At 41.0% G+C, this 25046-nt stretch overlaps 1 protein-coding gene across 1 annotated transcript; it reads right to left on the bottom strand.

Annotated features, from left to right (window-relative positions):
- Nucleotides 1–394: 394 nt before the first annotated feature.
- Nucleotides 395–12411, bottom strand: LOC140117778 (uridylate-specific endoribonuclease D-like). Its single transcript, XM_072134835.1, has 7 exons — nucleotides 12254–12411; nucleotides 9594–9765; nucleotides 5807–6009; nucleotides 4842–4955; nucleotides 4431–4537; nucleotides 2737–2879; nucleotides 395–929 (listed from the first exon to the last, which is right to left on the bottom strand). Exons 1-7 carry the CDS (start codon nucleotides 12321–12323, stop codon nucleotides 818–820), a joined length of 921 nt encoding a protein of 306 aa, XP_071990936.1. The 5' UTR covers nucleotides 12324–12411; the 3' UTR covers nucleotides 395–817.
- Between the last annotated feature and the right edge of the window lie 12635 nt (nucleotides 12412–25046).

Raw genomic sequence — 25046 nt, 5'->3', positions numbered from 1 at the left:
TGCATTTCAAATATTAGAATTGTTGATTAAAATAGGTATTATTTTTTTTCTCACACCACGTGGAGTGACAAAGTCATACAAGGGCACCTGGTACACGTACTTGCTGATGTTGAAAATAATATAGGGCTAGGAAACAATCAGCATAGCCAGAGACTATTGGAACAGAAGTATTATTCTGTTTTACCTTCTAAGACTGATTCAATCCTTTTTCACCTGCTCTTTTTCAATAAACATTATGCAAGTCGATGTGTGAATATTTTGCAATCTACCTACATTGTTAAAATTGTGGGGCACCGCCTGGTGAAGTTCACCGAAAGTGCATTGTCCAATGATAAGGCCCTGTGCCGTGATTCACTAAGATCGCCCAGTGCTGTGCCGGCACTGAGTACCGCAATTATTAGACTGATCAAGAATTGGTAATTGTCTAAGTTAGGTTTATTTAAAATATCTTTTTTGCTTATACAGGCAGTCCCCGGGTTACGTACAAGATAGGGTCTGTAGGTTTGTTCTTAAGTTGAATTTGTATTTAAGTCGAAACTGTATATTTTATAATTGTAGATCCAGACAAAAAAAATATGGCCCCAGTGACAATTGGAGTTTAAACATTTTTTGCTGTAATGGGACCAAGGATTATCAATAAAGCTTCATTACAGAAACCTTACAGCTGATCACTGCAGTCTGGGACCATAGTAAAGCATTCAGAAAGCTTCATCAGAGGTCAGAGGGGTCTGTCTGTAACTATGTGTTGTCTGTAAGTCGGGTGTCCTTAAGTAGGGGACCGCCTGTATATGTATTTGCGAAGATCACAATAATTTCTTCAAATGTTAGGGTAGGAAGATGCTAAATATCTTTTTCCATTTCCATAGGATGAGTTGGGCCAACTGTAGGTCTGGATTTTGAGGGAAGAGCCACCCAATTTTACTGTGCACCTGAAAGAAAACAGATATGTGCAAATAAGTGAAGGGACAAGCAAACAAAAAGAGCAATTTAAGGTTTCTGACAAATAGTCTGAAAAATAGTAAAAAAAACAAATGAAAAAATAAATAATTTAATAAAAAATTAATAAAACCTAAAAGCTCAAATCACCCCACTTTCCCAAGAACACATATAAAAGTAATCACAAACATGTTTGGTGTCCCTTCTATCAATATAAAATTGAACCCTGTAACAGATAATGGCGCCCAAATGTCCAAAACACCATTTTGCAACATATAAAAAATTTAATAAATAGCGATCAAAAGATTGTTCTCAAAATGGTAGCAATAAAACTTTTGGGTCATCTTGCAAAAAATGAAGTATGAAAAAGTTATTAATGTCAAAAGATGGTGAAACAAAGGTTTGAATTTTTTTGAATGTATTAAAACACAATAAAACCTGTATAGTCACATCTATGTATATTCACATATATGGGAGAGCAGGAGATGTCTCTAAGCATACTCACAATTCCTTCATTCATGTGAAGCCCTCAGGGACACCTTGGAATCTGTTCTCATGATCTTTGAGCAGTAAGTACCTCAATTGATCAGGTTATTATAGGGAATAAGTGCACATAGTGGCAAAAACATTTTAATACCAACCTTTATTTCTGGCCAAGATTTAACCCTACATGCTCGCCAGACTTTTAGGTACATTGTCTGTACAAAAGGTTCTTGACCGGCATCTTAGGTGCCACATACTATTCACAGCCCCCTTCTGTGCCAATGTACAACAATATGACTATAGACACAGTCTAACCTCTTCCCATGAAGATTGCCAGTCTCAAGTGTCTCAGATTTCATACAGAAGCGTTTTTCTGCAAATACTTGAAATGTCATTATTTCTTGTTTCTCCACATTTGGCGTCTCTTGCTTAGAGGTAAATGTATCTCATAAGATACAACAATTGTTGACCCCTACATCATATGCTTCACCTTACTCATTGTCAATGGCTCAGATAAAACATTCCCTTTTCTTTGTTTTCTTGCCTCATCTCTTCCATTTGGTAACTATATGATCTGTAATATGTATTAATATTTAATGGTGGAAATGTTTAAGCGTGAATTATATTCATTATGCCCTGAACACAATGGGGCACATTTACTAAGGGCTTTGCGCCGTACTTTTGTCAGACTGCGCACGTTCTTCATGGCTAAAACAGCTTCCGCATGTATTCAAAGGGGTTTTCCCACAAAAGAAAATTTCACATTTCAATCCCCTATTGATGTTAACACAATTTTAACCCCTTACTTTACAATTTTACTCAGTGTTATTGCTGTTTTAGCTCCTATCACTCAGCTGTTTTAGCTCCTATCACTCACTTGGCTGCTCAATGCAAAATCCCAGGGTGTGGGCGGGGCCTCTCTAAGCAGACACATAATAATCCATCTAGTTATGTGGGGTGACAATGTGCATATTGAAGATTTTCTCTTCTATTTTTCAAATCATTATAATAGAGGCAGCGATCTTGTCTGAGTGCCTCCTCTGAACTGTTGACAGCATTTAGTGATATGCTTTACAGCAGGCTCATGTCCATAGACAGCATTAGATTTCTAGGTGTGTTCTGTCCAGGGTAGGGGAGAAGCTTATCAATTCGCAGTAGTCGACGCAATAATGAAGCAGTCAATGCTGGTGGCTTGTATACAAAGACTGGCAGGGGACCAGTAGATAAGTCACTATACTGAGTGAAGGCCATCCCATAATCTGCATCATAGTATGGAGAAAGGTATATTGGGGCACATTATAAACAAAAATTACTTACATCCTATTGGGACGAGTGACATAGCAAAGTGTGTAAATTGCTATTTCAAACTCAGGACTGGATCCGATAAAGAAAGAGCCAACGCTTTTCAAATAAGTAGACCACTTAAACTGGAAGGTGAAGACATCAGGATAGCTGGTCCACTGTGTGAAGACAAAAGAACCAGATGTTGTCATAAAGGAAAGCATTTAGTTTTTTTAATGAGCTGAAAGGGAACCTGTCACCAGAATGCTTTATTTTATGTGAAATCTTACATGTTTACCTATTAAAATCTCCCCCAAGGTCAGACAAATATGACTCTCCTCACCTCATTTTCACATGAAGTCGGTCAAATTTAGTTTAGGGGTAGTGTCATACAGAAGCCCATATCTTTGGATTTATAGTATCTAGAAACTAGTTTTTTTGCAACATATTAAAGATAAGATCTTTCAGATCACATGAAGCCCATGGTTCTGTGAGCTACTGAACCGGATATACAGGCAGTTAAAAATAGGTGGGAGCTGGAACTCTATCTTCAGCTTGCATTCCCAACTATGTCTTTAGCTGCCTGTAACCCTGGTTCTGGAGCTGTAAAAGCCATTTTTTTAAGTGCCTGAAGGTCCATTTCAGTATTCTGCAGAACCAGAGGCTTGATGTGATCTGAAAGATGGGATCCTTATCTTTAATAGGCACTATAAAACGGAAGATAGAGGCTTCTGAATTGACACTCCCCCAATAACCTGTAAATTTGACTCATCTCATGTGAAAATGAGGTGAGGAGAGTCAAATTTGAATGACTTTGGGAGAGTACCTGTGAGGGCTAGTAGTTCAGAGGGCTAAAACCTGGCATTAATTAACTAAGCATTAATTTATCTGTAATTGTGTGTGGATTGTCTCTGTTTTTCATTAATTTATATTGACCTTTCTATTAGTAGCCTGCAGTATATATTGTACTTACCATGGATATACATTAGCATCTATATTCCCTCTCATGCAATTCAATTAACCATGTTGAAATATCGCCACATAGTGGTGTTTATGCTAACTACATGGAAGGGACAATGACGCATCATTTTATTGCCATTTCTAAATTACTGTTTGTACATCTCTAACATCCCACCCATAATATTGAATTATTTACACATTTGGCATGACTGTCTTCTAGGAACAATTATCCAAATGCTCAGATACAAAGAAGATAAGTTACTATTAAAAGGATTCTAGTTTCGGCAAATAATTGTTATTGTTGTAATTGTAATGAAAAGTCATACAATTTTTCAATATACTTTCTGTATCAATTCCTCATACTTTTCTAGATCTCTTGCTGTCATTCTATAAGAACCTTATGTCATTCTATTGGACAAACATAAGCCTAAAGTGTTTGTGCAAGTTTTCTGTCTGACTTTGCACTAGAAAGAACGTGCAAACTGCTTGCACACGTGCTTGTAAAGTGTCTGCACCAGTTTTGTGTCGCGGCCGCACTGTGTCTGACAACACAGAAAAAATTTGCACCTAAAGGGGCGAATTAGCGCTTAGTCAGACTGTGGTGCACACTTCCAAAGCAGTGCATAGAGTGCCAGATTCATGAAGACCTTGCGGCAAAATTCGTAAATATGTGCACACTCCATGGGCAAAGTGCACACAGTACAGTGGGCCAATAAACCACTATAGTTACTATTGTAACCTAATAACTAGTCACATTATATCCCGCTTACCGGTCCATCTGAACTGTAGCTTAGATAGTTAACCTCACCAGCCTTCTCCAGTAGATAGAGAGTCACCCAGCTATGAAATCCTGATATCTTTCCTTTGTGGATTTCACCTGTTTACAGAAAACAATAATGACCGGACATTCATCAATTCTTACAATTCTTTGGACAACAATAAAGTAAATGTTATTCCCTCCCTGCAAGTAGGAAAATAATGTAATTCTACATTCTACATGTCACTAAAATTATATTCTGTGCAATACTTAGACAAATATGTAGTTTTCATTCTCATGTTAACTTTTCTCCCCAAGTTTCCTGATGAACTCATTAACAAGTTTCTTGTATCTCGTAATTCTCTTGGCAACTTGGCAAACTATTCTTTTGTTTCTTTCAATGTGTGTGGAATATTTATCTCACCATGAAAGACGTGTTCGAAGCCCGAGGAATCCAAGGAACCTTTTGAGCGTGAATATAGTCCAAACCACATTACCCGCAGGTCACTCACAAAGCTTTCAACTGATGTGTAATAACCTAGTCATCAAAACAGAATATCAGACAATCCACAAGGTGAGAAGCTCCCTCCATGGCCATTGCTATTCTGTAACATATCAGAGGCGGCACCAAGAGACCAGTTCATTCCCATAATTTGGAAGGGAAATTAAAGTTTTCTGTATTCATTACTTAAAGTCACATTCTGAAATAAAAGCAATTCTGTGGATGTTCACATATGTTTAGCAAAGGCCTAGAATTGTTAAGAACAAAGCGTCTTACATGCAGCCATATTACAGAGCAGATTTATGCATAACTATAGTAAGGTAACCCTAAAAATCCTTATTTACAGTACTGCCTCTGATGTTATACAGGAACAGAAGACGATAACATAATTCAAGGAAAACTGAATTATACATAAAACAGAAATACGTACCCGTATGTTCTCAAGCAGATTACCAACTTCCATCATCCAGAAAAAAACTTTGAAGTGAGATGTAAATGGGTTGTATGAAGTGATGGGGCGGTGCTTAGCACTGAAGTCAAGTTCTCCCCACCTCAGTACTCCTTCTGCTGTGATCGATATCATGCACCAGACTTCTGGAGAGATAGTCATTATGTACCTGGACACAGGACTGTCAATTAAGGTCAATGACTAACATTCTCCCTTCGTGACTTTATACAAAACATCTCACTTCACAATTGAATTTCTTGATGATGCCACCACACTAGGCCATGAAAGAGACATGATCTGGAAGGGTATTATTTTCATACTGGTAACGGTTTATTAGTTAAATTTCTACTGACAGGTTCCTTTTGTGACAGAAATGGTAGAGACAGATATGGAAGCGGTGGACCTGGCGTTTTAAAATTAAAATTAAGCCTTGGTTTACCTTTTGAGATCAGGAAACTGGAAAGCTTTCTCATGACCGTAGTCTGGAATATTTTATCGATAAAGGCATTTTGTTCTTGGATCTTTTCGTCGCTGACAGATTCCACAGTCCCTGTGTTCTTAACATAATTATCCAGCAAAGAGATGAGTCGGGCAAAGGTGGGGCGACTGAATAGTTTGGCTTCATTGACATAAGTGAAAAGCCTAAGGGTGAAAAATAAGACTTTTAATGGTTTGCCAGTTAAAATAAAATTACATATAAAATTTTAAAAGCATTAATCACTTCACTGCAGTTAGTCTCTTACAGTAATGGGGCACTGTTAAAGTGAAGCCCCTGTATCTGTACCTGCTCCCTGGTGGGTAAATATCTATGACTCTTTTCTCTCTTTTTAAAATTGTATTGAGCTTTCAAGACAGTAGCACAGTACTGGCAACATTTTTTAAGGTTCAACTTAGTAAAATGATTAATTTTATCATAGAAATCATTAAATTAAAACTTGCATTTATGGAACAACCATTTAAGCTTACAAACATAAAACTTCAATAGCTGGTGGTCGAATTGTCTTTTAGCTGACAGCTACTGCTCCTGACAATCACATGCATATGCAACGTTGGCTTGACCTCTGGCAGTAGTTTTGTCCCCTGACAACAAAGAATCAGCTTGTGTTAGTTCAGCATCATATTCACATAATCACATAAAGATGATGCTGTTTCACTCCCATACACATGAGATGTTGGGCTTGTCCCATTAAAAATCCCAGGATTAACAAACATTATTCTAATGTGTATTAGCAGCTTTATGATAATAGATCTCAGAGTTGGAAACTAAATGTCAAGTTATCATTAATGTTATCATAACTCTTTATTATTCTCAAAGAGAATCAGTGCATACAGCAGGGAAGGTTTCGGCCTGTCCACAAACCTTTATCAACCGCTTGAAAAGGGCTTGGTGAAAGGCGGAAATGCATCCTGCTGTACGCACTAATACTCTGTAAGAATAATAAAGAGATAGGCTACATTCACACGACCATTGGGGGACATATATATGTTCCCCATTGGCCCGCAATGGGCACACGGAACGGTATGGTGCCACACATGTGTGGCACCATACCGCTCCATACCTGGGGGAAAGATAGGACATGTCCTGTTTTTCCCCGTATTACGGCACTGTGCGCCATGTATCTCTATAGAGAGGGGAGGGTCACCCCTCCTCCTCTCCATCGCTATGGCCCGGCAGGCCATGAATGTAGCCTTAAACGGAGCTGAAATGAGTGCCAAAAATATACTTTATACCTTAGTATCGGTATAAAACCACTTAACTACTGCAGTTCCTACAGTGGACGATGATGAACCTAATGGGGAACTTTTGAAGCCATTTGTTTTTCATAAATTAACAGGACAAGGGATAAAGTAAAAGTTATTGTAACATATGTACTTGGCTTCAGCACCATTCTCTATTTGTAAAATAAGGCTAAGGACATGCTGAAGAGTGTGATTTTGTTATATTCTGTCTTTACTAGTCTGAACACATCTGTAGTTCAGTCCTGACTGACTTGAATTCCACAACACACCTGTCTGTCTCCTGTTGATTTTGCTCTAGAACAGTTGAAGGGGTATTCCGGGAATATGAATGTCTGACACAAAAACCTATGATGATATAAATAAATGAGTACAACAATACTCAATGTCATTCGTCACAAAATGGAGCTTAAATATTTAGATTTTATGATTTACAAAATTTATGGCCTCTCTAAAGTAGGTGGAGTTATCACTAAGATGGCCGCCACTGGAAACTACAAGTTCCATGATCCTTTAGTTCTCAGTAACTCCTCCTACCTCTGCTCCCTGTGATGATGTAACAGACTGTGCTGCTCTGTTACCATAGTAATGATGTGTAACTGCCATCACCAAAACACTGGCCATACTGGATGCACTGCAACCAACCGACTACAGCCAAACCTAGTGGTGATCACATGACCGGCCCAAACAGGTGCAGGACATGTGATGTGGACATGTGACCAGCAGCCATCTTCTGTCCTGTGTCTTCTCCACAACGGAGCGCGCGGAGGAAATTAACGGACTGATTAAAGGGCCAGTAGCATTTTAATTCTTCTGCTAATTCTAATTTTCTGCTAAGGGGAGCAAAATTTTAAATAAAAACTAATTACACATTAGCTTATATTTTGAGTGCCCATTTGTATATGAATTATGCTTATTCCTGGAATACCCCTTTAAGTTAGCTGAGATGGACAAATTATTCCTTCACTCACATTTCTTCCCTACTGGTCTGCTTTGTCTGGATGTTAGGGATTGCTGACATCTCATATTAAGTTTGCCTGCCATTTCACTTGTTCTTTCTATAAATCTTATTTTGGTGCTTGCTGGCATTTATCTTGACTTCTGTATTTTAGATTTATTGACTCATTTCTGACCATCTGTAATGCATTGTCTTCTTGGTTCTGACCTCTATCTGTTTACTTCTCTTCAATGTTTGTAGTGTCCAGTCTTTGTTCATATGTTTGCACTTTGGTGAAAAAAGGAAGCGTTGACCAGTTATCACCCACTACTTAGGGTAGGTTGGGCAATTAGGTAGAGACAGATAGGAAGGTTATTTAGATTTAGGACTCATTGTCTTTTTCTTCCCTTCCCGGCCATCCTAGATGTTCCTTCACTGCAATGCTCCTTTGTCCTATTTTTCCTCACCCTTTTCTCATTCTGTATAGCTGAATACAGTACTTAAGCCTTTATACAGAACATAGATTAGGGGAAGGGGCTAAAGTCTAACTCCTTAAAGTTGTGGACAATATTTAACTTGATAAGCAAGTTCTATATCATTTAACTATAAGGAGCTAACTCATTAGAAACCTTAACAACTTCTCCCTATCAATCTGCTGTCTTTCTACAGAGAGAAAAATGTATTTGGACAGTGATACAAGCAGACATAATAGCAAAAATAGAACAAAATCCTATCTTTCCTAGTAGATAACAAAATTTGCTTTTATCACCTGTACTATTGTTTTTGGAACCAAAAATGATTTCAGATGTTTAGTTATTCTTTCATTTGCCACAATATAGTTTCTCTATACAACATTACATGGAAAAATTCTGCTCTACAATTTAGTGTGAGGTCACCATAAGGTGGTACAATAAAGAGTAACTAAACAATTGAAACTATTTTTTTCTTTTGGAAATACATAGTTGAATTCAATGTGATGGACAAAGCTTAATGCTTTTACTTGATGCTGAATTCATTTCAAATGCAACAACAAAAAATAATTAGTTTGCCTATATATAAAAGATGAAGAATACAAGAATACAACAAGGCCCGATAGTACCTCTATGAGTCCTGTGTTATTTCTCTGTACAATGGATTATTCTTCTTTCACAATGAAAAGAAATAATAGCCCTCAACCAGCAAGAGGTCCAACGCTTGTCTATTGTCACCCATAATGGATCTGGTCCAGCTATTAGCTGTGTTTCACGTGGAGAGATCTATTGTCCTGCATTTTCTAACATGGTAGGATACTGTAGGGACATTATTATTTCTATCTACAATATTATGCATAGGTCATTATTTCACTTCCATAATAAATCTGAAAATTTTTCAGTGACAATGTATTTATTAGATTTGTCCTTTAGCATTATAACCTGAGATAAAGGGACTGTGTATTACATTATATGAAAGGAAATAGAATAAAAGATGAATAATACCTAGAAATAATACATTTATACATGTGCTGTATGTGTAATACAAAACACTACAATATGTCACCATGTTGTCTGCTTACTTTTGGCTAGAAAAGTCGGTCCCTGTGCCAGTCTGGGAGCTGGGTAGCTTGTGCTGAATATTCAGGATAATGTCACCACTGTCAGCTCTGTTCACATCATCCACATACAGCTGTTCAGACAGACTCTGAATCTCATCATTAGTTGCAGCAAACTGTGAAGTTGGAGATTTCTCTGTCACCCAAGGGATAAAAGTGTTATTGACATAGAAAGTCGGTATTTTACCACAGCCTCCCATAGCACAATATCTACTGCAGCTCATTACAGTATAGTCTAGAATATTCAATACCATATTTACAAGATACCTGGACCGTGGGCAACAGAACAAGAGATGAATGACCTCAGTACCACTAAGTGCTTAGTGAATTGTGTACTACTAGACAGGGAGACATTGGGGCATATTTATCAGGACTTGTACAACACTTATTGCTAGCACTTGCGATTATTTTGCCCTCTCCACCACCTTCATGCCAGTAGGGCGTGAAGAGGCATGAGGGGGGGGGGGCGCGGCCGGCCAAGCGGGGACCGTGGCCAGCACGGGCGTTACTGTCCCCATGCTGGTGCACTTGCAGCTGCCAGCAACTTTTCATATGGCCTGGCGTAGAATTAACGCTGTGCGGCCGCCTGCCCCGATACATTCAAAGGCAGAAGCCTCTCGATGTATGCCACTGCAAAAATGCAGCGGGAGGGCAATCGTACGCCGCTGCACGAGCGTGGTCGTATGATAAATATGTCCCATGGTCTTCATTTGTGACTTCAGCCTGGCCAGGAAGGTCCTGGTAGAGCAGCAAAGTAACATGGTAGAAGTGGATCTTAAATGTTTCATATAACAAGAGCACAGATCATCTTATATTTATTATTTGTTAGTGTATGTGGTGTGACCAACTTTGTGCATAGAATTACATAAATATTGTGTCAAAAATATGAAGATACATATATGATGAATTTGTTTTCTATGCTCTTCCATACGGGCTCCCTAATGGGAATTGCATGATTCATTTATGTAAATTTATGAATGGTCCATGCAAAAAATATGGTGGAAAGTGGTTCCAGTTTAAATCAAATCAAAAGACAAGGGGGCACTGTCTCTGTCTAAAGAAAACAAAGTTTTATCACCAGAGGAGACAAGGCTTCTTTACTGTAAGAGCTGTGAATCTGTGGAATAGCCTGCCTCAGGAGCTGGCCACAGCAGGAACAGCAGAGAGCTTATAGAAGGGCCTAGATGCTTTTTTACATCTAAGTAACATTGTTGGTTATGTTATCATTTAGAATTTCCTTGATTAAAGTTTCCTTGATTGAACTCGATGGACATTTGGGACATTTGTCTTTTTTCAACTGTATTAACTATGAAACTATATGTTCATCACATTTATTCACTCTTCAATGCCAGCATAGACGAGAATGCAGAAGGAGACAACCAAGAAAGTGATCATAAAGGTGTAATATGTGGCCACTGTCAACAGGTTGCCTAGAACAGCTGAAACTGTGGCTCATCAGTGTATACATAACTTATACATGGGCAACTGAGATACAATATGATGCTATAGAAATACAATTTATTGTCTTTTAAGAAACCTTTTCTCTGCTGGATAAAATGCTTACCAAAACCTCCTTACAGGATATGACAAATAAAACCATCATATGCTTAGAAGTATAAAAAGGTACAGTAAAGGTCAATGTACCTCTGTAGTATCTCTATTATGACTATGTACACAACTAAAATGAACTTAATTATATGGAACAACCTGGGCCTTGAAGCCTTAGGATGGCCATTAGATATTTTTCTCCATATTTAGAGACCAGTGCTATTAACAATATATTATAGTTGGGGGTCTGGTAGATGTTTTGCATTGGAGTCGAGCAGCTTATCACTCATATAATGATGCTAAATGCCTCACTAAGATAGAGATCTCCGGAATTTCATTAAAATATGTAAATTTCTTTACCATGACCAAAGCGGGCAACGGCAGTGTACGGGGAGAGGAGGAAGAGGTGAGCGCAGCACACCCCCGCCCCTCTCCATAGAGATACATGGCGCACGGCGCCGTATTACATGTCCTATCTTTTCCTGGGTACGGAGCTGTACGGTGCCGCACGTGTGCGGCACCGTACCGCTCCCATAGGGCGCCGTGCGCCCATTGCAGTCTATGGAGGACGTATATGGGCCGTATATATGTCGGCCGTATACACGTCCTCCATACAGTAGTGTGAATGTAGCCTAACACTTTTGCATTTTATTTAGAGTACTACATGGCAGTATTCCGCTTTGTACTTTGCAGTATTTTATCCCAAAATTAGGTATGGAATCTACAGAGAAAAAGTATAAAGGAAATATTCTGTACATGCTTCTGTAATATATACTTATCCCAAGTAAAGAACTTCACTATTCCTCTCTACAGCCTCTGCTTTCATCTCAATAGATAACCAAGAAAGAATGTTCATTCATCTCTTGTTAAATATAAATATTACAAATACAGATGATTCAATATAATGGAGTTTAAGTAGAACAGAGTACAATATGTTTTATTATACTGTACATTGCATACAAGTTAAGTTCTATGCTAGGTTAATACAAAGAGAATTGCAAATAAATATTTTGTTAAATATAGATAGCTATCTATTCTGAACATCCACACAAAGAAGAAATAAACAAGTTTCTCACGTGTTGCCGGGAGATTAGCTCCACAAATTATGCATGGTACTAGCCACAGCAGAACAAAAGTGCTCTTCATGGTGTAGAATCTGCAACTAGAATCCTTCCGACCTCCCTAAAAGCACATGTCTTTTATAGAGCTTTTGTCTCTGTGACCTCATGGGGCTGGTACATACATAACTAACCCTGTGTTTCCCAAAAGAGTAGACAAACATTTATTATAAACAGGAAGAGTCTGTTAAAATTTGTCAACTTTATTTTTCCTTTGTTTCACAAGATTTCCAGTGTTTCTTCATAAACTGTTGTTTTAACATTCTGTGGATAGTTCCTAAACAGAAACACGCAACGTAAAGAAGTTTCGATTTCTTAGACTCTCAAAAGACAGCTTCTTTAATGCTTTCATTACTGAGGTTTCAATCTAATTTTACATTTTTGAAATACTCAAATAAAAACCAAATTCTAAAATGAAAAAATTGTTTAATAGTCTTATGTTTCTGAAAGAACAGTGAAAATTTACAGCCAAACCTTTACATCCAAAGTCACTTTCATTTGACTTTGGATTTTGAGTGTGAGACATTTTATGATCATGTTTGCGCTGAAAAAGCCTTTGTCAACACACAGATATCAAAACCAGAGATAAAAAATCCAAGTGATCCATATGCCAATGAGCATTTCAGTCATAACCTTATTATCTTTGGCTCATTCTATGATAATATAATCAAAACTTCATGCTTCATCCTCATTTAGTCACTGGAATTTCATACATTAGGCTAAATTAGGAATGCCCTTCCATGGACTCTCAGACTAATACCCACTACTCTCCAAAGCTCCCACGTGCTCTTAAAGCCCATCTTTTTAGGCAAGCCTATCACACTCGCTAATTGCATGAAACATCAACTCTCCCTTTACTAATCCATCCTATGTCCTATTTCCCGTCTGTTATCCGGCAAACAGCGGATATACACTCACCGGCCACTTTATTAGGTACACCTGTCCAACTGCTCGTTAACACTTAATTTCTAATTAGCCAATCACATGGCGGCAACTCAGTGCATTTAGGCTTGTAAACATGGTGAAGACAATCTCCTGCAGTTCAAACCGAGCATCAGTATGGGGAAGAAAGGTGATTTGAGTGCCTTTGAACGTGGCATGGTTGTTGGTGCCAGAAGGGCTGGTCTGAGTATTTCAGAAACTGCTGACCTACTGGGATTTTCACGCACAACCATCTCTAGGGTTTACAGAGAATGGTCTGAAAAAGAAAAAACATCCAGTGAGCGGCAGTTCTGTGGGCGGAAATGCCTTGCTGATGCCAGAGGTCAGAGGAGAATGGGCAGACTGGTTCGAGCTGATAGAAAGGCAACAGAAAGGCCACCCGTTACAACCAAGGTAGGCAGAAGAGCACAGTACGTCGAACTTTGAGGCAGATGGGCTACAGCAGCAGAAGACCACACCGGGTGCCACTCCTTTCAGCTAAGAACAGGAAACTGGGGCTACAATTTGCACAAGCTCATCGAAATTGGACAGTAGAAGATTGGAAAAACGTTGCCTGGTCTGATGAGTCTCGATTTCTGCTGCAACATTCGGATGGTAGGGTCAGAATTTGGCGTCAACAACATGAAAGCATGGATCCATCCTGCCTTGTATCAACGGTTCAGGCTGGTGGTGGTGGTGTCATGGTGTGGGGAATATTTTCTTGGCACTCTTTGGGCCCCTTGGTACCAATTGGGCCTACCTGAGTATTGTTGCTGACCATGTCCATCCCTTTATGACCACAATGTACCCAACATCTGATGGCTACTTTCAGCAGGATAATGCGCCATGTCATAAAGCTGGAATCATCTCAGACTGGTTTCTTGAACATGTTCACTGTACTCAAATGGCCTCCATAGTCACCAGATCTCAATCCAATAGAGCATCTTTGGGATGTGGTGGAACGGGAGATTCGCATCATGGATGTGCAGCCGACAAATCTGCGGCAACTGTGTGATACCATCATGTCAATATGGACCAAAATCTCTGAGGAATGCTTCCAGCACCTTGTTGAATCTATGCCACGAAGAATTGAGGCAGTTCTGAAGGCAAAAGGGGGTCCAACCCGTTACTAGCATGGTGTACCTAATAAAGTGGCCGGTGAGTATATACCAAGCTCCAGGCTTCTCTGCAGTCACTTTCACCTTGGACCCTGTAAATAAGATGGCGGCTGATGGCTGGTTCAAGCAGCAGAATTTTTATATATATATAATTATTTTATATTTTTCCCTTATAAAGAATGGCTGGACCATTACACAGTCTCTTTTACCTCTTGTGTCACTTCCTTCATCCTCATAGACTGTAAGCTCTTGTGTGCAGAGCCCTCACTTCTATTGTTCCATATGAATGCTGGGAGCATGGGAGAGGGAGGTGACATCACACCAGAGGCATGAATTCATGTCCCTCATGTAACTTCACCTTCATGGCAGAGGGAGGGACGTGGGCGTGCATAATTTGCAGCTCGGAGTACTGGACATCTTGTCCCTGCTCCGTCCTGCTAATTATAAGTTTCTTTTCTAGGTGATCCTGGCATGTCAAGCTTAGGGGCGGACAGTGCCGGGATCAAGGTGAAGAGAAGCAGGGGTTGATTTGCTTCAACCTTTAAATATTTAGCCTTCACCAATCATTGGGTCCATCTAAGGAATCATGCTATTGACCACAATATTTACTGCTGTTTGTTTTGTGGTTCGGAGAGATTGCTCACACAGATCCATGTAAACCACAGCCAGCATTGTGAGCCCATGTACATGAATTTGTCTTTGTGCTATTTGTAAAATCAACTAGTAGCATACAGACATAAACAATGTTGGTGTGCATGAGGACTAAGGTGGGGTTTTTTATAAAGCACTGATGTGACAACCTCTTAAGTATTTGGTCTGTTTCTGGGAATCCATCATAATTTCAGTCACTCTGAGTGTGTAGATTTTAGGTCTGAAGCAGTGTGCATCCGAACCAACAGCTCTTGGGGGAGATTGATCAGATTAATTGAAGATTTGATAAGTGATAACAGATACAGATTTATCATCCAGCATCAGACAATGGGGGTCATTTACTAAGGGCCCGATTCGCGTTTTCCCGACGTGTTACCCGAATATTTCCGATTTGCGCCGATTGTACCTGAATTGCCCCGGGATTTTGGCGCACGCGATCGGATTGTGGCGCATCGGCGCCGGCATGCGCGCGACGAAAATCGGGGGGCGTGGCCGAACGAAAACCCGACGTATTCGGAAAAACCGCCGCATTTAAGAACCGAAAATGTGTCGCTCGGGACCCGCTTACCTTCACTCAGACGGCCTCGGTGAATTCCGGCGCGTTAAAATGCTTTTCAGCGCAGCAGCGCCACCTGGTGGACGGCGGAGGAACTGCCTTATTAAATCCCGGCCGGACCCGAATCCAGTGCAGAGAACCCGCCGCTGGATCGCGACTGGACCGGGTAAGTAAATGTGCCCCAATGTGATAAATCTGGTTCGGCAAAAGACTGATGTAGCCTAACTCATCACTGAGTTGCCTGATTTGGTGCAGACCCTAAACAGTGACAGCTTTTTTTGTAAAAAAAAAAAAAAAAAGCATCATAACTCAAGTGGTGTTTCACTTCTGGTAAAATTCATAATTTTGTGATATTTCTAGTTCTTATAACAAAAAGTTTCCCCAGTAATGTTGAGCGGCAAGTGTGGTTGTTAGGAGCACTTCCTCTTCCCACTGTGTGCTGAAACATCCTTTTATGATGCAGTGAGTTTACATCAGGCAAAGGGAGGGGGACGTGCTGAGAGAGCAGAGCAGAGGGGTAGGGGGAGATAGTCTAATATCTGAAACTACAGTACAGAGGGGCTCCTGTAACACCCCTAGTAGTCCTTCAGGTTCATTAGCATAATTTTAAAAGTTGACTTTACAAGGATCGAGGTCATGGATGATAAATAAAAGAAGATTACCACAGTCACAGTACTTGGATCTATGAGTAAGTATCATGATGGATTTTGATTGTAAATTTCCTTTAATGGTGGTTTAGTATTTATATTGGTTGATTCACTGTGGGACTGTTATGCGGGGTCAGGGAATGGACTACTGACACAGATAGAGGCACTGGGGGAGATTTATAAATGTGTTTTGTGGTATTAAAAAAATCAGAGTTTTTTTGTGAGTTTTTACAGCTAAAATGTTGCACAGGACTATTCCCGCCACTTCACTATACTGGTGTAATCATAGAACTACTGCTAGTGCAACGCCGTGCAAAGCCACATTCATGAATATGTGCCTTTTTTTCTAAAAAGTCACATACTCACTCCAGCCCCTGCTAGTGTATGTCCTGCGACTTTTGATGTAAAACCAATGATAAATCTCCCACGTTTAGAGAATAAGAACATTTATAAAGGGCCATTTATAGAACATTTATAGAACTGTCCCAAGAAGCTGCCTAATCAAAAATCTTCCCCAGTGGGCTCTGAGACTATACCCCTTCACAGTTGCTGCCTACCTTCCTGGCCTATCCTGGGGTAGTAAACGTTTGAAGAAATCGTGGCAATTAATCCAGCGTCCAAACTTAGAGATATTAAAAGATTACGTCTTTATTTCTAATACATATTCCAATAAAAAGTGCATAAAAAAACGCTTGTGTCTAGTCTATAGCTGGCTAAAAAAAGATGATGTTAGTAGCCTGGCTTGGGCAACGCGTTTCGTCCAACACTCTTAGTAAACGTTCCCTACCTGCTCCATAGTGCAAACATAGAACCAAAGACAAGACAATAAAAACATAGAGGGATAGTAACCAAATACCGTTCAAAACCAACAGGACACTGAAGGAAGATTCGCTGGGCAAATGGATAGCAAAGAATCCAGATGTAACAGGGATTGTATAGGGATATTTGGTAGAGTAGTTAAAGGATATAGAGTATAGTGTTCATCACATCTTCCTTTCTATAAATTGTTAAGGAAATTAGGTTATTTGCTATTGAGGGACCTGTAAGAATTGAATGGGTAGGGTTGTTGGTAATAATATGCTTATGATACTGTAAGTTTCTCCGCTGATGCTTTCTGTTACAAGTCTTATTTGTATGTTGCTTCCTCTATATCAGTGATGGCAAACCTTTTAGATGCAGAGTGCTCAAACTACATCCAAACCCCACATATTTTTCGCAAAGTGCCGATGCGACAATTTAAACAGTAACTTATTACTCCCTGCTCTGTCACATGTTTAAATTTTAAAGGCACCTGAAGACACCAATACAGTAGAAAGAAGGAGAAAAAGCTTTGTTTATCATTGTAGCTTCCTTCTAGGCAGTGGCGTAACAACCGCCATAGCAGCCGTAGCGGTTGCTACGGGGCCCGTGAGGTTAAGGGCCCGGGGATGCACGGACTCCGTGTGTCCCCGTACTGTGAGTACCTGCCGGATCGTGCACCCGGGCCCCTACCTCTGTGTCCACTTCCGTGAGCTGCCCGTCCCCTCCGTGAGCCGCCCGCCCCTGCACAGGAGAATGCTCACGCTCCCACCGCCAAACCCCCCCCCCCCGGCACAGGTGAACACTCGCCCATCCCCCTGCATGCTGGCGCCCGCCCGACTAAGCCACCCCCCCCCCCTGCCCCGGCGGCCGAACAAGGACCCGCCCAAACAACACCCCGCGCTGCCGAACAAGCAGCTGCCCGACTCCCCCAATACTCTGCGGCTTCCCCCCCTCCGCGGCCGAACAAGCAAAGGCCCTGCCGGGCGGCAGAGCAGCAGGCAGAACGGCACCTGACCCACTCCACCAGATTGAACCGCCCACCCCCCCCCCCCCCCCGCGGCTAAAAAAGCAAAGGCCCCCCGGGGAGCAGAACAGGCACCCGCCCGACTCCCCTAGAGTGTACGGACCCCCCACAGGCACCCATCCGATCACCCACCTACCCGCCAGAACACCCACCTGCAGCCTCCGAAAAGGTAAGTATATACATGTATTTATCTGTGTATATATTGTGTATTATTGTATAAATGCATCTCCTGTGTATATATGTATATATTGTGTATTATTGTATATATGTATAAACTGTGTATATATGTATAAACTGTGTGTATGTGTATATACTGTGTGTATGTGTATAAACTGTGTATATGTGTATATACTGTGTATGTGTATATACTGTGTATGTGTGTATATGTGTATATACGTGTATATGTGTATATACTGTGTATATGTGTGTATACTGTGTATATGTGTGTATATACTGTGTATGTGTGTATATACTGTGTATAATCACAAAAATAGGCAGCACCCCAAGACGTCCAGCATTGGTGATAAAAATGTTCTTCTTTATTCCATGTTTAAAAAGTACAACAAAGTACAGCGACATTTCGGCTCGCTAGGAGCCTTTTTCAAATATGGAATAAAGAAGAACATTTTTTTCACCAATGCTGGACGTCTTGGAGTGCTGTTTGTATACGTGATTATATATTGTGTGTGCTGTTTATATTTTCCTTGAGTATATACTTTGTATATCTGTATATACTGTGTATATGTGTATATATGCATCTACTGTATTTATACACGCACATATTTATATAAGCATATATATGTGCACATTTAAATATATGCACATATATGATGTATGTGTGTTTTTGCATATGCTGTGTATATGGTATGTATGTATATGCTCTGTATATATGTATATGCTGAATGTGTGTGTGTATTTCCCATATGTGTGTATATATGCTGTATATACTGAATGTGCGTGTATTTGCTGTATGTGTGTATATTCTGTATGTATATGCAGCATGTGTGTACATGGCGTTTTTATACTGCATGTGTGTGTTTATATGGTCAGTGTATACTGTATGTGAGTTTAATATATATATATATAGTATATAATGTGTAAGCAGTATGTGTGATGTTTATATACAGTATGTGTGTATATACTTTATGAGTTTGTATATACAGTGTAACAGAGTGCATAAATGTGTGTGTATAAGTGTATACTTGTATGTATATAGGTGCGAGTATATGAGTGTAGAAATTTATGTGTGTGTATATAAGTATATAAATGTATGTATATAAGAGTGTAGAAATGTGTCTAATTGTATAAACATGTCTGTATAAGAGTACATTCACAATAACGTGTGAGGGATGTATATCTGTCTGCAAATTTGCTGCCGGATATACCGTATATACTCGTGTATAAGCCGAGATTTTCAGCACAAAAAATGTGCTGAAAAACCTCGCCTCGGCTTATACACGAGTCAATGATAAAAAATAAATACATTAATACTCACCCTCCGGTGTCCCCGTGTTCCTCGCGGCTCCCGGCGGCTCCCGATCCCTTTGGCGGCTCCCGGCGGCTTCTTCACTCTTCACTGGCCGGGAGATCGCGCTGGCCGTCGCACACTGTGATGCGACGCTGTTGCCGCGGATGACGTCATCAGCGGCGACAGCGCGGCATCACAGTGTGCGGCGGCCAGCACGATCTCCCGGCCAGAGAAGAGTGAAGAAGCCGCCGGGAGCCGCGATGGGGATCGGAAGCCGCCGGGAGCCGCAACGAACATCGGGACAACGGAGGGTGAGTATTAAGTTTATTTCTTTATCTGTATAGGGGCTGCTGTATACTACTGAGGGCAGACTGTATACTGATGGGGGCAGGCTGTATACTACTGGGGACAAGCTGTATACTACTGGGGGCTGTGCTGTATACTACTGAGGGCAGACTGTATACTGATGGGGGCAGTGCTGTATACTACTGGGGGCTGTATACTACTGGGGGCTGTGCTGTGTACTACTGGGGGCAGGCTGTATACTACTGGGGACAGGCTGTATACTGCTGGGGGCAGGCTGTATACTACTGGGGGCAAGCTGTATACTACTGGGGGCAAGCTGTATACTACTGGGGGCAGGCTGTATACTACTGGGGGGCAGGCTGTATACTACTGGGGGCAGGCTGTATACTACTGGGGGCAAGCTGTATACTACTGGGGGCAAGCTGTATACTACTGGGGGCAGGCTGTATACTATGGGGGGCAAGCTGTATACTACTGGGGGCAAGCTGTATACTACTGGGGGCAGGCTGTATACTGCAAGGGGACAAGCTGTATACTACTGGGGGCAGGCTGTATACTACTGGGGGGCAGGCTGTATACTACTGGGGGCAAGCTGTATACTACATGGGGGCTGGTTGGCTGTATACTACATGGGGGCTGGTTGGCTGTATACTACATGGGGGCTGGCTGTATACTACACCCTCGGCTTATACTCGAGTCAATAGGTTTTCCCAGTTTTCGGTGGTAAAATTAGGGGTCTCGGCTTATACTCGGGTCGGCTTATACTCAAGTATATACGGTACTTCCCCCATATGTGTCTATAGCTCCTGGGCTCGGTACAGTGAGCACAACGAGTACTCACTGTTTCGAGCCGTGGCCGCAAAAGAGATAGAGCCTGAAATATGTATGGCCGTAAGAACGACAATGCGGCTCCATTCTCTATGGAGAGGGGTGAGCCGCTATCACCTCTCCTCCTCTCCAGCGCGCCCGACATGTGCCTGCCACGCTATAGCCAGGCGGGTACACGTTTATGTGAATGCAGCCTAATTATGTATATATTTTTTGGGGGGGGAGGGGGCCCCATGTAGAAATCTGCTATGGGGCCCAGCCTCTCCAAGTTACGCCACTGCTTCTAGGGTCCTGGGCTGCCTGGGACTGCAAGAGGCCTTGAGTCCTGTCTGGCAAACTCTGCAGGGGATGATGGCATGGGTGCCCATAGAGAGGGTTCTGAGTGCCACCTCTGGCAACAGTGCTATAGGTTCCCCACCACTGCTCTATATCCTTGCATTTACCCTCAAAATATTACTTTTGCTAAGGGTGCAGTCACACGTTGCAGTTTAAACTGCATCACAATTAGTTTTGAGGTGGTTTTAGGTGCAGTTTTGTTAACTTAACAGGTGAAAGACATGAACTGAACAGGTGAATTCGATTCTGAAGGGGAAACCTGCTCCACAAATGTCATTCACTCATTCAGTTTATGTCTTTCACTTATTAAAATAAGAAACTGCACCTAAAACCACCTCAAAACTGATAGCGATGCAGTTGTAACTGCAACGTGTGACCGCACCATGTTATGCCACACGTGGCGCTTTTGGTCCGTTTTTAAGCATGCGTTTTCAGTCCGGTTAAAACGCATCAGTTTTTTATTGTTTATTGTCTATTAAGATAAACAATTTCAAAGCAGCCAAACACATTGTAAACATCAAAAAACAGATGCGTTTTTAAATGGACTGAAAACGCATGCTTAAAAACGGACTAAAAGGGTGATGCCACACGTGATGTTTTGAACCCATTTTTGGTCCGTTTTTTAAGCAGTCCGTCCAAAAACGCATGCGTTTTTTGAAAATTCATCTGTTTTTGATCAATTTTAATTAAGATAATTGGTAAAACCTGTCAAAAATGGATGCGTTTTCAAAAAATGTGTTATTCAATCGGGCTGCTTTAACGGACTGCTTAAATACGAACCAAAAACGGGTTCAAAACGCCATGTGTGGCATCACCCTAAGGCTGCATTCACATGGCTGAAGTATATACGTCGCTTTTACATTCCCCATACGCTGGTAACGGGGGTACGGTGCCGTATGGGCTATTCCGTACCCGGGGAAAAGATAGGACATATCCTACCTTTCTCCGTAATACGGCGCAGTGTGCCCTGTTTCTCTGTGGAAAGGGGAGGGGGTGAGTCGCGCTCAACGGCGGACACGTTCATGTGAAATTAGCCTAAGGCTGCATACACACGATCCTCGGGGGGACCTATATATACGGCTGCAAGCTTGTGGCCGTATACACGTTACCCATAGATGGCAATGGCCGCACGGAGCAATACCGTAACGCTCTGTACACGGGAAACAGATAGGACATGGAGATTGGAGTTGGTAAAGGGGTCATCTTTAATAATAAGACATTATACTCTGTAATATGCACTTATGTCACAGCTATATGTACAGTATGCAGTTAATGGTTTGTATGTATTTGCTTAAATAAAGACAACTTGATTAAAAAAAAATAATAATAAGACAACTTTATTAAAGGAAATCTACAATTTTCTTTTATGCTTATGAACCAAACATACCTTGAGAATGCTGTAGCTACTCTGATGCAGAAACATATCTTGTTTCATGCATGAACTGAGTGGTTTTGCTGGAAAAACAATTATAAAATTATGATAATGAGGCTCTGTGGCTGGTTCTCCTCTTACCCTTCAGCCTTGTCCTGGGCAGCATAATGTTATCACTGTGTTGTCCCTGACAGCCAGAAGTAATCAAACGCTGCACCATCGCCCAGGTGCTGTGTATGAGTCATCCTGCTCAGGTTTATTAGTCCTGTCTGGACAATTCAGGCAGATCTTTTATCTACGGTTTGAACCCAGCTTCCCCAAAGTCCTGAATTTTCTAATTGTTTTTTGACCAAAACCACTCGGTTTATTGATTGAACAAGATATCTTTCTGCATCAGTGTAGCTACAGCATTCTCAATGTATGTTTGGATCACAATGCATAAAAACAAATGGTAGATTTCCTTTAATACAGAATGTTTCAAGAATTTGTGGTCAGGAAGTATTTTTTCCCAATAATATATGTGTTACCTAGAGAGTGCTCGTTACTCGGGTCAAACTTTTCCAGTGGCTCGAGTGCTCGTATCGAATAACGAACCCCATTGAAGTCAATGCGAGACTCGAGCATTTTTCACTGAAAGAACACATTGAAAGAACACAGTAAAGAACACATTGCAGATGTTCCGTACATCTACTAAGTTATCGGAAGACACGCGTGCCGAACGGCGTTCTTCACAATAGTATGTGAAGAACAATATGGGTCAGATTTATCAAGCAGTCTGAAAGTCAGAATATTTCTAGTTGCCTATGGCAACCAATCACAGTTCAGCTTTCATTTTCCCAGTGCTCATGAATATTTTAAAGGGGAACTGTGATTGGTTGCCATGGGCAACTAGAAATATTCTGACTTTCAGACACTTCATAAATCTGCCCCTATGTGTGAAGAACACATTGCAGATGTTTCTGCAATTTAATATAAAGTAATTGTCGGAGCTGAATAATTCTCATACAGATACAGTTTGTGTGGTCGAGACTGATATAAACAGTCCACTAGCTAATTAAGGACATCTACAAGACACTTTTATGCAATATTTATTAGTAAAACAGCTGGATGCCTGGTAACTAAAGACTTACAAAACTCAATGTCACTTCTTATCCCTAGTCTGGGAATGACCATTTATAATAGAAATCAGCTACTGGAGATGGGAAAATGAGAGTGAAAATTACAGGGACCTAATTTTGTACATTGCTTGTTATCCATACGAAAACGTTGGCCCACATTTATTAAAAACAGTGAAAACCGCACTATGTGCAGCAATGTTAGACTAACAGGCAAATATGCCGGGCTTCTAATGAGTGTTTGGCCACTGCCACACTCTCACAAATACCTGGGAATGCTATGCCAACACCAATTGTTTGGACCCCCTGATGAATCCTTGGGACAAGGAGGAAATGCGTCGGGAATGACACTGTGGGAAAGAAATACTACTAGTTAGGGTCTTGTTAGAGTAGGTAAGTTATCTGGAACTGTCCTTGTAAGGACAGGATCAATTACATGTGGGTGTTAGGCTACATTCACACGGCCATATGAAAACGTCCGTATCCGTACCGTTTTTTTACGGATTACATACGGCCACATTCATTTCAATGGACAATACGTTTGACCATTTATATTGCCTTTGTTAACTCCGTTCCGTACCGTACCGTATACTGGCCGTATAAAAATATAGAGCATGTCCTATTTTCTCCCGCATTTCAGTTCCGTATGCCCTAGAAGTCTATGGGGACGTATAAAATACGGGTTACATACGTGCTTCATGCGGATGAAAAACGTCACGTATATACGGCTGGAGAAATCATACGTTCGTGTGAATGTAGCCTTAGGGCTACGAACTATAGGGACCAATAGGTATCTTGACGGAACCTGGGATTGGTGAGATCCTTCCATTTTCTACATAATGGGGCATATTTATCAGGGCCTCTGCCCCACTGATAGCACCTGCGATTATTTGCCCCAATCTCACTGGCGTGAAGGGGCGTGAAGGGGGGGGTGCGGCCGCCCAGGAGTGCGCACTCGCTGCTGCCGGCAACTTTTCAAATGTGCAGGGACTGGCGCAGAATAAACAAAGGGCAGTTCCCTGTCCAATACATCCAAAGGGTGAAGCCTCTTGATGTATCGTGCTGCGAAAATGCAGCAGGGGGACGCACAAGTGCCGGCATATGATAAATATCCCCCAAAGTGTATAGTTTTGGATAAATATACATCATTGATTAGATGTACCTACATCTACCGCCCCTGTATTAATATTTATCTAACATAATTGTAGAGGTAATGCTATACATGTTTTATGGAATAAGGCCCTTGAACAGAGAGGGGCTTTTAATTGACTATAAGTAAAAGTTACATAATATATATTTTGTACCCATCATGCTTTTATTGTAACAGGCAAAGGTGCAATTTAAAAAAAAATATGTTACCAGCCCCCGGCACATATAAACTACTGGGGATGAAATCTTTCCAACACTTGGACGAATTACAAGAACAACTCCAAAATGATCAGGGGCACAGAGGCAACCAAGTTATGTCATTGTACATCTGGTGGCAGGTCCACTTCTACTCTTCTGTGGTGCACTTTCTAATACACTTGCTCTGCTCCAATCCATCCCTTATCAGGCTACCCAGTTATTTTACCATTCCTCTTATTTCTCTACCATCAGATTTGGCAA

The sequence above is a fragment of the Engystomops pustulosus genome, chromosome 2, assembly GCF_040894005.1.
Source record: "Engystomops pustulosus chromosome 2, aEngPut4.maternal, whole genome shotgun sequence".
NCBI lineage: Eukaryota > Metazoa > Chordata > Amphibia > Anura > Leptodactylidae > Engystomops > Engystomops pustulosus.
Note: the sequence above shows the minus strand (reverse complement) of the source record. Positions and strands in the feature narration are given on the sequence as shown.

Excerpts from the sequence above, each read along its gene's own strand:
- LOC140117778 (XM_072134835.1), bottom strand. The coding sequence starts at position 12,323 with ATGAAGAGCACTTTTGTTCTGCTGTGGCTAGTACCATGCATAATTTGT. Across the intron at positions 6,010-9,593 it reads ACCGACTTTTCTAGCCAAAA|GCTTTTCACTTATGTCAATG; the intron begins GTAAGCAGACAA and ends TTTCACCCTTAG. Across the intron at positions 2,880-4,430 it reads GCTACAGTTCAGATGGACCG|TGGACCAGCTATCCTGATGT; the intron begins GTAAGCGGGATA and ends GTCTTCACACAG.